At 42.2% G+C, this 14,100-nt stretch overlaps 1 protein-coding gene across 7 annotated transcripts in view; it reads right to left on the reverse strand.

The window, feature by feature from the left end:
• Nucleotides 1–14,100, reverse strand: part of bcas3 (BCAS3 microtubule associated cell migration factor) — a 458,753-nt gene that overhangs the window by 400,944 nt on the left and 43,709 nt on the right. For all 7 annotated transcript variants that reach the window (XM_015952051.3, XM_054743434.2, XM_070543406.1 and 4 more), the window contains 2 exons: nt 7,352–7,459; nt 7,197–7,273 (listed from right to left, as the gene is read on the reverse strand). In XM_015952051.3, coding sequence (XP_015807537.3) covers nt 7,197–7,273; nt 7,352–7,459 — 185 coding nt within the window. The remainder of the gene's footprint in view (nt 1–7,196; nt 7,274–7,351; nt 7,460–14,100) is intronic.

Here is a 14,100-nt window from a genome sequence, read left to right on the forward strand (position 1 = left end):
TCGGATCGGGACTCGGTATCGGCAGATTCTCAAAATCAAATGACTCGGACTCGAGGGCAAAAAAACCTGATCGGGACATCCCTACTTCCCTCTCCCCAGCCACTCGGGCCAGCTCCTCCGGGGGAATCCCAAGGCGTTCCCTGGCCAGGTGAGAGACATAGTCCCTCCATCGTGTCCTGGGTCTTCTTTTAGGTTTCCTCCTGGTTGGACGTGCCCGGAAAACCTCACCAGGGAGGCGTCCAGGAGGCATCCTGACCAGATGCCCGAGCCACCTCAACTGGCTCCTCTCGATGTGGAGGAGCAGCTGGTCTACTCCGAGCCCCTCCCGAATGACCGAGCTTCTCAACCTATCTCTAATTCTCATCCCAGCTGCTTCACACTCGGCTGCGAACTGCTTCAGCGAAAGCTGAAGATCACGTTCTGATGAAGCCAACAGGACCACATCATCTGCAAAAAGCAGAGACCTGATCCTCAGGCCACCAAAACGGATGTCCTCCACACCTTGGCCTTGCTGTAATACTCGATAGATAAACCAGGATCCCAAGGCAGTAAGTGTTGTTATAAGGTTGTTTTAGCACCTTTAACAGATGAATGCAAAGCAATACTAGAATACTGACACAATAAAAATGTGTCTCGTGTGTGTGCATGTACCCTCAAGGTCATTGCGCTCTGCAGATCAGTTCCTGTTGACTGTGCCTCTCTGCAGGTCTAGGACATGTGGGGTTAGGACATTTTCTGTTTCAGCACCGTCCCTCTGGAGCAAGTCACCTCTTAACATTTAGCTGTCTCCATCTTTGGCTGCTTTTAAGAGTCGCTTGAAGACTCTTTTTTATCATCTGGCTTTCACCTAATCTGTTTGGTGACTGGTTTTAAGTGATTTTAATAGTTTTTATTTTTGTTTGCTATTATTGGTTTTATTGTCTTTTAATCCAAGTTTTATTGGTGTCTTGTTTCTATGTTTTATTTGTGCTGTGTTCAGCGCTTTGGGTCCTCCTTGAGGAAGACGGAAAGCGCTATACAAATAAAAGTTGATGATTGATTGATTTTAGTGTTAATCTAAAACAAGAGTTGATCAACTAATGAGTAAAGTGGCCAAACAACACAGATAAACAAGGGTCTTCATTTACAGAATACATATTCATTAAATCCGACAACTCTATTAACGCATCTCTGCTTTTATTTCCCACAACTAACAGAGCAGCGGCCATCAGAAGGCAGGGGAGAGGAAGAAGTTGGAACCCAGATAAGGTCCCAGTTTCAGTGAGACAACAGGAACAAATGATGGAAGTACGATCAGAACTACAGCTAACTGGAATCTGTAGACCGAACAGCACCTGCTTCTCGTCTGGCTAGACTGGAACGAAAACCCTAATGAGAATAAGTTAAAACGATGAATACATGAAAATTGGATGTTTTGATTTTAACCATGACTACATATGGTAAATGCCCGGTATTTGAGAGATCTACAACCCCCCAAGGAGCTTTACTTAGATTCTTCATCACTGCCTTCTCTTCGTTGTGCTCTTTCTACTAACTCTGCATTTCCTGGGATCCACTGATCACATTTTTCTTATTTATTTCCTTTTTCCCTTTCCTCACATTTTTAATCACAATTTATACTTTTATTTTTTAATCACATCTTTATTTGTCCTTGTGAAGCGCCTCGTGATTTTCGTGTTGAGAGACGCTATAAAACACTGTTTCTTTTTCTTCTTTACAATATAACCGTCACACCAGTTTTATGTGAGTTTCCTGTTTCTATTCAACATTATTTTAATGTTTTTATGATTGTTCTTAGTTCCTATCTGTCTTTTAAAGATACACAGCAATATATTTGTTCTTATTGTGAGCGTTATGGCTGTGCTCAGCACCTTGGTGTGCTGATAGGGTCGTAGAAGGTTCTTCCTAAATAAATGAACGAAATGAACATGCACCCCTCTGCCACTGTCACCTTATGTCTATTAGTCTGTTGGATCTCTATTCTAAATAATGAGGTTAAGGTATTTTAGAAACCAATCCATTCTAAGTTGCGGGCCGAAGTAAAACGGCATCATGAGACTTTTAGTTTAAAAAAATCAGCTTTAAATGGAAATAAAAGAAGCATTAAAACGTGTTTGTGAAATAATGACAACAGCACAGAGGCTGTATGGTAAAGTGCAGCTTGTCTGATCTTAATTAATTGCGAATATAAAATAACAAAGCAGCCAGTCTCTGAAGAGCCTGATTACCAGTTTGAGCGTCTCAGTCTGGATCATTTGGTGCTGTGTGGCAGTAATATGTGTGTTAACACAGAATAAAGGACGACCTCAGCAGTTCCTCTGCCTGCAAACCCAAGAGGAGCTTCAGGTCAGATCTGGACTCTGGTAAGCAGGATGGTTCTGCAGCTAGAGGAATGACCGAGTCCACCGTGAGCTCCTCTGGACAGTAAAGCTGAAGCTTGGACTGAAACCAGTCATAAAACTGAACCATGTTCACAACACAGCAGCAGATCAACAATAGGATCAAGGCGATGCAATGGTGCAAAAATAGACAAGTCCAAAATCCAGATCCCTTCAGAAATCCCCATGAAACCATCAAGCCTGCATTTAACTTCATGCACAAATGAGAGCTGAGCGTTTACTTTGCTATATAAATGTATCCAAAATAGAAGATAGCGAATGTAAAGAGACATTTACATTAAAAGTGTCATTGATTTTTAATCCTGCTTTCATATCAAACACCAAACCCGAACGGGTTAACCCTTTCAGCTGAGCAGCCGACAGAAGGCAGTGACGGTTTCCAGCAGGTCTGCACAGAGAAGGAGCATAATGCCAATCCAATAATGATCAGACCCGCTGGGCTCAAGAAGACGGCGTCGACATACACACACAAACACACTTAGCTAATGTAAGTGCACAGAGGTGTAGGGGAAATGGCTCACTGACAATAATTTAGTGCTCAGGGAGCAGATGAGGTGGAGGCAGATACTAATCCGGTGCTTGGGGGGTGGGGGTGGGGAATTGAGGTAAGCCACAAGTGCTGCTAGTAATGCCAAAGAAGCCTTTTGTGTCTCTCCAAGGCGGACGCTGAGCCCAGATAACACATGTTTGACTTCCTGAGCGGAGACCAGAGGACTGCACGAACGGAGCAGATGTAATGGTCGAAGGCCAGGTTCCAAGACTGAATTCAGGACTCTTAGTTAAACTTGGGTGACCAGCGCTGTTAACAGCAATGTTTACATTAACACCTTTATCTCAGTGTTCCCCTTCTAAAAGTGATGAGCCTGATCTCCAGCTGTTCTCACTGACTGAGCCAGTCAGTAAAGTCTTCTCCTCTCCTCGAGTCAGCAAGAAAAAAAAAACAGCTGATCAGTCTGCCACTGCGCCTGTGTGTGAGCGCTCAGCACCGCCTGTCTCTGACCTGATAGTTTACGTTCACAATTAATATTAGGATGATTAAAAATAAATAAATAAATAAATAAATAACAGAAATCCTACCAGCTGAAAACCTGAATCATTCCCGACTGAAACTAAAACCGCCTGCTGTCGCACAGCCAGCCCTGACCTAAGAAACACGAATATCTCTGAGACTGATCCATCAGGACACAACATGTAGAAGGAAGAAAGTTTTTAATTGGATTGTTTAAACACTTCTGGTTTAGTTCAAATCAGCAGCTCAGCTGATATCAAAGTAAAAGTATTACCAGTGGAAAGAAGAGCACAGCAGTACCTGAGGCCCAGAGTAACACAGAACAGGGATTCAGATGTTTACGCATGGTTTGACCAAAACATTAATTATAGGATTTAGACTCAACTTTATTAATTTAGTCATTTACTGGCAGCAAATAACTAACATGATCAAAATCTACTACATGAAATTCACTCCTATAAATGCTCCAGGAAATGAAATGCTGAATTTACGTGTGGTGCACGATGTAAAAATGAAGTGAGAATGACATCATGTGGTCAAATCTGGGTACTGCAGCTCGACACACGAGTGACGTTCTCACTACCGTTCCGCGAGTTTCACGGCTGTTATCGGCTACGGCTCAGCACCAGAAGATTTTAGATGACGAGCGAAGACGAGTCACACAGTAAGTGAAGTTGTAGCAGTAGTTATAGAATAGTATGTGTGCATCCACAGTAACGCTTACATTAATTAGATGCATCTGTTTTGTGTGTTCTTTTTTATGAATGTACCAATTCTTTTACTTGATTAGTTGAATGTTTATGTATATATGTTTTGGGGGGCAGGGTGCGTGCTCTTGCCCCATTTATTTTAAGTTTGCTTGGAAAAAGTAGCTTGAGATTTTTTAGAGCAGACTTTTTGCTTCCAATTCACCGTTAGCATTTCTAGCTCAATGGTAGCCTGTGACCTGCTTCACCCGACGTTGGAATAAAACAAAACGTGGCTGTTGCTTCTTAGGGGCAAGAGAAATAACTTCTGGGTCACTCCTGTTACTGGCTTAGGATCTTTACAAAGCGCTGCTGCGTTTTTCCGGCTGGTGTCAAATTACAAACGCCAGTGCTGCAGCGTTAGCTGGTGCAGATTCAGCAACCTCGCGGTCTCGCATAGTGTAAACAAAAACTACATTTTGAAGGTTTAGTTTGAAAACAACTGGACTTTTATTGTTTTCCTTAAAGACGTTTCGGCTTTAATCAAAGAAGTTTCTTCAGTTCAGAAGGATGAACGAACGTCTCAAAGAAAACAAGAAAAGTCCAGATGTTGCAAACACCTCCAAGATTATTATGGCCTGGATGACTGAGAACGTACACAAACAAAGAATACGTCCCTCGTTCGTTTTTTGAAAGGAAAAAACGGACAAACCTCCCAGCTGGCTGAGAAGGAAGTCTGTTTCTATGTAACCTTCTTCCAACATGATTGAGACATGAGATTGTTTTGTGATTATTTCACTGTGACATTCTTACATACTGTCCCTTTACTCAAGCTGTTCCACCAAACTGCTTAAATGTTAAAAGTAACATTAACTTTTACCATAATGCATAACAGGGCATATTAGTCTTGCCATTTAAGTAATAGGTTTAGAGGAACCATATAACTAACGGCCCGTATCAGAGGGTCTGGTACCCCATACTGCCAGAGTACCGCGCCACAGAGAAAGGCTGCTCAAGCACGATGACTTTATATGACGGTCACACTCACACTGGGCAGAGTAAATGGCTGTGTTTGACTGCTGACGCTCCGTGTGTGTGTTTTTATTTCACCTCACACCTCCCGGAGTTTGTTCTTTAAAACATGTATTAAATCCACTGAGCTGATGCATTTTAACGAGCTTCCTCCACGCCGTATTTTTCACTGCAGGAATTAAACTTTACATCACAGAGTAAAAGTTCGGAAGGAGTGTTTGTTTACATTTTTGCCGCTACCCGCGTGCGCAGTGCGAGGGAAGGGAGGGGGACGCAGCGCTGCTCTCAGGCTCTCTGCAAGGCAGGACTGACAGACAGCTGTGTGATCAGCTCTGAAAGGAGTTGATCAGAATCTGCAGATCACCCTTTTTGCATGGAGATCGGCCGCAGATTCGTCTTCTGGTCAGCAGCCTGGGAATTGAAACTAGGAATCGAAATAAAAAAATGTTTGAACAATTCCAGGAAAAACTGAGAGTCTGTTCCATTCGATGCTCGATGCCCCACTCTAATGTTAAGTGACAGTGCGACGTAGATCTGTCAGGCGTTTCAAATCCTAGCGTTTCACCATCTATTTTCTATCAGAAGCTAACGCAGGAGATAGGTGTAGGAGACCGTTTTCATGTTCAGCCTGCATGAAGAACTCAGAGTGACCGATTATAATCAGAAATATTAATTAAAAATGTTTTTTCTGTGAAGTACCACTGTAAAAGACATAAGGCAGAATCCAGCCTCAAGCACATGAATTGAAATCAAGAAGATGAAAGTGACCCAAACTCTAAAAAATTCCAGAAACGGGAACAAGATGACTTTTTCAGTGTAGACCCCAAACATCACAGGACCCTTTGTTTACTGCTCTTATGGACCAGACGGACCAAATAATGTTCTGAAAAAGAGGCCCTGCATTCAGAGACGATTAATAACTATTGAGCATGTTTGGTTTCCTGTTGCCCAGACACTGATAGGGAAGGCAGGCAGACAACGAGGAGACACATTAAAGCCAAGCAGTAAGGTCAGTTTACTCCAGTCAATGGCTTAAGTGGACAGCAATGGCCTTGTAATCCAGTCTGGTCTGTCTTTCACAGCCTCTCGGAGGAGGCACTGAAGGTCCAGCAAGGGGGATGCAGGAGCGGTGCTGTAAACAGTTTCACTGTGAGGTCTCACATCATGTTTTGATAGAAACATCTAAAACTCAAGACGAGACTCAAACACGCCGATACAGCAAGCAGCCGGCCGTCTCGTAGGGACGTGGGTGTTTGAGGACAGGAGGACAAACGTATAAATAACAACCAGAAGAGTGAGAAGGGGATGCAGTAGTTCTATTAAAGTCACAGAGGGAAACGTAAAGTAAAGATCAGAGATACTTCTTTACAAATGTTTATTTCAGGTAATCTGATGTGGATTTTTGATTTCAGCAAAAATCACAAATCCAAAATGGACCGTTTAATATTCACCGTCATTCTGAGACATGGTCACTGGTTTCTAACCCATCTCTCTGTCGCCATGTCGCCATCAGACAGATTCTTCTTCTGTATTTTTACGCAACAATCCTACATCAGAGAGCTTTACCGTCTGGCCTACAGTCAGTAAGCTCATCAGCTAATCCTAACCCTGGGTACGCTCGTTTTAATAACCTACTCAGTTGGTGCACCCAATAAAATACATGGATTTGGGGTGTGGGGGGTGCTATTGCCAGAGGGAGTCAATAAAACGAGCACACTTTAAGGCTGTAGTAACGAAATGACTTCATGCAACCCTCCTGCAAAACTACTAATACCCAGGTTCCCAAAGATGATGAAAAATGACAGGAGTTCATCTGAAATAATGTGATTAAATTGTTCATCATATTAGTATTTTATTGAATAGGCCTGTGTGTGTGTTGGGGGAGATGGCTCACATCTTTAACTACTCACCGGTTTTCTTTAACCAACAGTCCAGATCATCACAAACTAAACATTCTGAATGAAACAACACAATGGAGCTTGCTCAGAAACCAAATAGATTCTTCCGATGACCCCGTTTCCTCAGTAACTGTTCCTGATGTTTAACTGAACTCTTCATGATGAGTCTTACTTGTAACAAAGAACTTCTTTGTGAAGGTGCAGCTGTCAAACGCAGCTATCTTCTCCTGCAGGCACACCACAAGTATACTGTTGAGAAAAGAGGAGAAGACCATGAGAACATGAGGTGAACCCTGTAAGGATGGAGTTCATGTTACTGTGACCTACTGTTTGTTGCAGTGGAGATCATAGACAGATGTCTTGAACTGAATCGATTTAACCATTTCTCCGGTCCTCAGAGAGTACAGGTCAGCACAACAATAAGGAGGACTAGTCCTGGAACACACACATCCAGAAGAATAAAATATGACTCATGTTGAGGTGAAATGTGACACATAGCTCGGAGTTCATTCATTTAACACGGTGTTTAAACATGAAAGTAAACACTGATGTTTGGACACAGAGATGGACTTCTCTAGAGTACCATCACAAGGTTTATCCTGGTGGTCCATACCAAAGGGGTATCGTCTGTGGAAAACCAAACATCGATCCTGAAAAACACATTTTTATGGAGTAAGATAGGGCTGGTCAATATCATAATATATTGAGGAGTTCACCTCGATAATGATCAATGGACGATAACTACATGTTGAGTCACGTCGTGTGACTCGAGGTGATACAGCTTCTTAAAGGAACACGAACGTCGCCAACCTACACACACCTTTTCATTATTTTTTATTTTTCATTATTGAATTTATTGACTTGGGACAAATGATACCAGTTAGAGTCAGAAATTTCGACAGCGATGCATTTCCATATATAGCTCAGCCCTAGAGTAAGTTCTAAAAAACCACGAAGAAGAACCCAAGCTGTTCGATCAGGAAGCATCTCAGGCTTCGATAGAAAACAAAATAAGAAAGAAACAATCTGAACAATGTCTGTATTTGATGACGACTCAACAGTTACGTTTCTCCTTTACGTAGGTTCTTGAAGCATGCATGGTTTATTGTACTAGAGCATCACAGACAACAGCCCTGGTCTTTGGGACTAAGTATCTGCAGGACTGAATGTTGAAGTGTTTCAGAATTTAACCCTCTGGAGGTAGGCGCTACATCCTACCTACCTGGTTACTCCACAAACGTGTATAATGAGCATTTTTAACTCAGAAGTACCCCTGAAGGACTTGGTTGTTCGTCCTTTTATCAAAACTTATTTTGAGCCTGAGAGGGTTAAAAACATATCAGAACAATCTTCTGAGCAATCTAGTTTCTGGATAACTCTCCTCCTTCTGTCCTGGTGGTTTTATCATTAACCTGAACTTATCGAGACATAAAAATATCTCCGTTCAACAAAACGATGCTTTATTTATTATCTCTGAGCTGGATGTGGACCTGGGACTTTCACCACTGGATGATGTCAGTGAAGCATCTCTGTAAGCCACCCGTGATGTTACTGAACTCTGAGCATGTTCAAAGGGGATTCTCACTCAACAAAAGAAAACAAAAACAGTTAAAAGTGCCTAATATTGTATTAGTTTCCACCAAGTCCCACTGGCCTAATCCTTCTGAGAGTCTACAAAGTCAAACAGCCAAACTGAGACATGAGGGGCACATCGAGAGGAAATGCTTTGTCGTGAAACACATTTACAAAAAATCCTTCACTCATCACTGCAAAGAACTGAGCTTCGTGAGCAGCTTCCCCAACAGCAGGCAGCGGCTGCTTGGGAGGAAAAATCTGAACATAAATCTTAATCAAGGAGAAACCCCACCACCACCACTCCACCCCATGCCCTTTCCTTTACTCTGTGAGGAAAACATCTTTGGGTATTCTATTCTGTCACACCAGGCAGGGATTTGATGACGTGTTGGCTAAGGACACATGGCTGAACTGCAGAGAAGATTTTGATTTTACGTCCAAGGTCTGAGCACTTTCAACAGCTCATTTAGTGAGATTGTTCATACAGCGGGGAGACACACACTTCAGAGGTCTCAGCAGGAACTTCTGGATTTATGGAAGGAAACAGTCAGATCAGATAATTATAGTAAAGGTCAAAGCTGAATAAATGTGCCCACAACCACAGTGACTCAACATTTTAAGTGAAATTTCTCGTTAAAAACTAAACTGTGTGCACTATACTAAAAGGTACATGAAAACAGCGACTGAGAGTTGAGGATGTAAAATGGTATCCTCGTCAGAGTTAGACAAGAGGAAAGAAGCATTTAGTTACCAGCCTAGTCAGACTCCTAATCTGGCAGTATTATGTTTGCTTTAGCTTAGCATAAACAATAGGGATGTGAATCTCTGAGCAACTCACGATTTGATACGATTCCGATGCTCGGGATGTCGATTCAATTCAGAATCGATTCTCGATTTAAATCGATTCACAATCAATATTAACAAAGAGTGTCAGTTCCAGGATTAACTACTTTGTTGTACAAGTTAGTTAAAGCTATGGGACATTTTTATTTTACTTTAAACTGGTCATGCTAAAAAAAGCTAATTTACAAGGTAAAATAAAGTGATTCTAAAACTGTAAACAGAAACAATCTTTTGACCAAAAGAAGAAGAAGAAGAAAATATAATTTCTATAGCGCCTCTCAAGATAAAAATCACGAGGCGCTTAGGAGACATTTATTTTTGCTTACCTTGTAAAATATAACAAATCTTTAGTTACCCAACAGTAGCTTTGAAAGTAATACGGTCAAATACTTTTTAAGTATCTGTGGAAACAAGTTTAACATTTGAGTCCTCAGCCTGTTTAAAAAAGTGCCTCAGATTTCTTACAAAGGAAAATGTTTTCTCTCATTTATCAATAACTTAAAATAAATACATGAGTAATCCTGAGTACTCATTTATCAACTTAGAAAATAAATATGAGAATTTCTCAAATTTCTGAGTATGGAAAAAAAATTACATTCTAGTCCCCACTTATCAGCAGATAAAAAAATAAATCATCCCAGTTTATGGGACCACAAAAGTTAACGGAGTACTAACTCTCCTAACAAAGACCAAAAACACATACAAACATGCATCTCAAACCTGTAACATGCCAAACATTTGGTTCCTGGAATCGATTCTGAATCTTTATAAATAAGAATCCCGATTCAGACTTAAATCGATTTTTTTCAGCACCTCTAATAAACAATGTTATTTTCAACACTCAGTCTAATCCAACAACGTGAAAGTTAAGTCCTCAGAAGAGTTGGTGTTAATCTGGAGAGTTAAATCTAAGCAACTCAGTTTTAAATGAACACTTAACAGTTGGGTCCATAGCAGCTTCAGACCCATCTCTAAACTTCCGTTCATCTCCAAGATCTTGGAAAAGGTTGTGGCTAAACAACTAACAGCTGCTCTTGATGAACATAACATCTATGATTGCTTCCAGTCAGGTTTTCGTAGAGCTCATTCTACTGAAACAGCTCTTCTTAGGGTCTCTAATGACCTTCTGACTCACAGTGATGCAGGGGACTGTTCTGTTCTGGTCCTGTTGGACCTGACTGCAGCCTTTGACACTGTTGACCATCACCTGCTACTGGAGAGGCTGAGAGACTGGGTAGGCCTATCAGGAACTGCTCTGGAGTGGTTCTCCTCTTATCTCTCTGAGCGCTCCTTTTCTGTGGCCGTCTCCAGGTTTAGGTCCTCCACCACCTCTCTTACCCATGGTGTCCCACAAGGTTTTGTGCTGGGGCCTCTGCTCTTCCTCCTCTATCTGCTTCCTCTTCAGCACATCCTGAGCTCCTTCAAATGAATCTCCTACCATCTTTATGCAGATGACATCCAACTGTACATCTCCTTTAAGCCCCATGAGATGTCTAAGCTGCAGCTATTACACACCTGCTTAGACTCTATCAAAACCTGGATGGCTGGGAGCTTTCTACAGCTGAATGAAGATGAGACTGAGGTCCTCATCTGTGCCCCAGACAAGCTGGTTCCCAAAGTCAGAGACTCTCTTGGTCAGCTTGCTTCTCACACCAAACCTTCTGTCAGGAATCTTGGTGTGACCTTTGACCCGGCTCTCACCCTGGATTCTCATGTCAGTTCTCTTGTTCGCTCTTCCTTCTTCCATCTCAGGAACATTGCTAAGCTGAGTCCCATTCTGTCCCACTCTGAACTTGAGACAGTTATCCACACCTTCATCTCCTCACGCTTAGACTACTGTAACTCTCTTTTCACGTGTCTGAGCAGAACCTCCCTGAACCGTCTACAGGTGGTTCAGAATACCTGTGCTCGGCTTCTGACCAAGTCCTCCAAACACACCCACATCACCCCTCTTCTCCTCCAGCTTCACTGGCTGCCAGTCAACTTCAGGGTTCATTTCAAGATCCTGGTTCTGGTCTATAGGGCCTTACATGGACAAGCACCATCTTACATTGGTGATCTCCTCAGTCCCTACACCCCCAGCAGGTCCCTGAGGTCCAGTGATCAAAGCCTACTGGTTGTGCAGCACCAGGCTAAAGACCAAAGGTGACAGATCATTTGCTGCTGTGGCCCCCAGACTCTGGAACTCTCTCCCCCTGAGTCTGAGATCAGTGGACTCAGTGGTCTCCTTCAAAAAGCAGCTGAAGACTCACTTGTTCAAGCTGGCTTTTGTATGACCTTCTTCACCACTCTCTCCTTGTTCTGCTCTTCCCACCTATTCCACCTTCCTCAGGATCCACTGATTTCCCTCTTTCCTATTCACTCTCTCTCTCTCTTTCTTAACATTTTTTCTTTTAAATCCCAATTGCCTATTTTTGCTCATTTTAAATATATTTTTAAACATTTTCTAAATGCTTTTTTTATATTTTAACTTTTTTGTTTTTGTTTTTGTGAAGCGCCTCATGATTTTTATCTTGAGAGGCGCTATAGAAAAGATATTTTCTTCTTCTTCTTCTTCCCAGAATTCCAATGTATCTGTGACGTGTTTGCCTAAAAATCGGGGACAGCTTGAGTTTATCTGACATCGTGACAAGGTATGTCCAATTTGAAGGTGTACACTTTTGAGCTGCATAAGTATTCAAATGTGTGTTTTGCTTGCTATAGATCAGGCGTGGGGGAACCCTGATCCTCGAGGGCCGGTATCCTGCATGTCTTTGCTCCAACACTTCTGATTCAGTGGTTGATTCACCAGTTCAGCAGCTCATCAAGCTCTGCGGAAGCCTGCTAATCACCTGCTGATTGAAATCAGGTGTGCTGAAGCAGGGTTGAAACTAAAATATGCTGGATGGTGGCCCCTGATGGACCAGGGATCCCCACCCCTGCTACAGATGGTCCAAGATTTCACCGTGGTTTTTGAAGAGGAAGTATTGGGCAGATTTTCTGCAAAATGGCCTACATTTTTCAAACCATGGATCCTGACAGAGTGCCAAAAACTCCTAATAAGCACACTGAAGATCTCTCATTTTTGCAGCACAACAAAGGCGGGTTTGATTAGTTTGGCTCATGTTCCTTTTTAAAATATCTCAATTATTTTGATGTGAATGTCTCTTGATATTTCTTCTGTTTTTCCACTAGGCTCGGATGCTGACATCCCCCTACCTCCAAATGCCACAAGAAGAGTGCCAAAATCAGCTCGTATCAAGCTCAAATATGATTTATTTAGTTATTCTGATGACACTGCTTCTTGTGTTGAAGATTTTAGATTGGCATAGTAGTTGGAATGTTCCTGTGCTACATTTAAAAATTGTACAGACATCCGTAGCAAATTTTGATGAGCTCATCAAAGCATGCTTTGTCTTCAATGCAACTACCATGAATCCCTCTCCAACTACACGTTCAACAAAACCACAGTTTGCAACATTGATGTGGGAAGTGCCAAGGAAAGTCCCAGAGTCAAAGAACAGTGAGGATTTTGCACAACGCTTGAGGTGATGAATGGGCTTATTACTGGAATAATTTAGATGAGATTTGAGTTTGGTCCAGTGAAGAAAAAAAAATGATACCTTGGATGGAGGTGATGAGCAAGCTTTCAGGTTAAGGGTTGGATTGGGTTTTTAGCTTTTTAGAATATCACCAAATTAAATCTGTAGTCAAACAAAAATTTAAGATCAATAAAATAGAATTACAAACACCACCAAGGGTATTTGACTTCTATAATCTCAAACCCCCCAAACTACTGTCTAAAGTATATAAGACACTGTCCAGAATAGACGATACAATAGCAATCCCTATTGAAAAATGGGAGGTGGATCTATCAGTCAGCTTTGACCAGAACTTCTGGTCCCAAACTTGTTTAAAAACTTTTAAAATGATCAGACACCCCAATTTACAATTAATTCAGTACAAAATTCTACACAGAGTACACTATACAGGTCATCAGATGTTTAAGATGGGGTTTGTGTCGTCTGACACATGTACACACTGCACAAACAACATTCCTGACAATTACATTCACGCACTGTGGTCCTGTCCACCTGTCCAGGAATTTTGGGGTAGAGTATGTGAGGATCTGTCAAAATGTCTGAAATGTCATATCCCAACTTCCCCCTCTCTTTGTTTACTGGGAAACCTGGACGATGTCCCGATTGAAACATCTTTGGTTCACGTGGTTCTGACTGCCATATGCATCGCTAAGAAAACTATCCTCATGAATTGGAAAAATAGAGAAACTCTACATTAACCAGTATAGAAATCTTTTGTTAGATCATATTACACTTGATTTATCCTCTGCTTCCACTTCAAATCAATCTCTCTGGGCTCCTTTGATCGGCTCCATCACATAGCGATGATGGGGGACCATTGATATTGTCCTGCGGGATGATGTGGGTGAGGGGGTGGAGGGTCTGAGTTTGGAGTATGCGGATGTTCCCTGGAGGTGGGTTCACTGGGGGTGTCTGGGGCTGGGGGGCCATTGCCCCCCCCTCTGGAGGTGCTTGGGTTGCCTCGGGGGGTGGACTACTGGCGGTTGTGAGTGGGGCCCCTTGGAGGTCTTGGCGGCGGCCCTCCAGGAGGGGAGGACCCAACCTTATATGTCTTATATATTCTGAAAGTTGTGCAAA

This window comes from Nothobranchius furzeri, chromosome 13 (assembly GCF_043380555.1).
Source record: "Nothobranchius furzeri strain GRZ-AD chromosome 13, NfurGRZ-RIMD1, whole genome shotgun sequence".
In the NCBI taxonomy this organism is placed as follows: domain Eukaryota; kingdom Metazoa; phylum Chordata; class Actinopteri; order Cyprinodontiformes; family Nothobranchiidae; genus Nothobranchius; species Nothobranchius furzeri.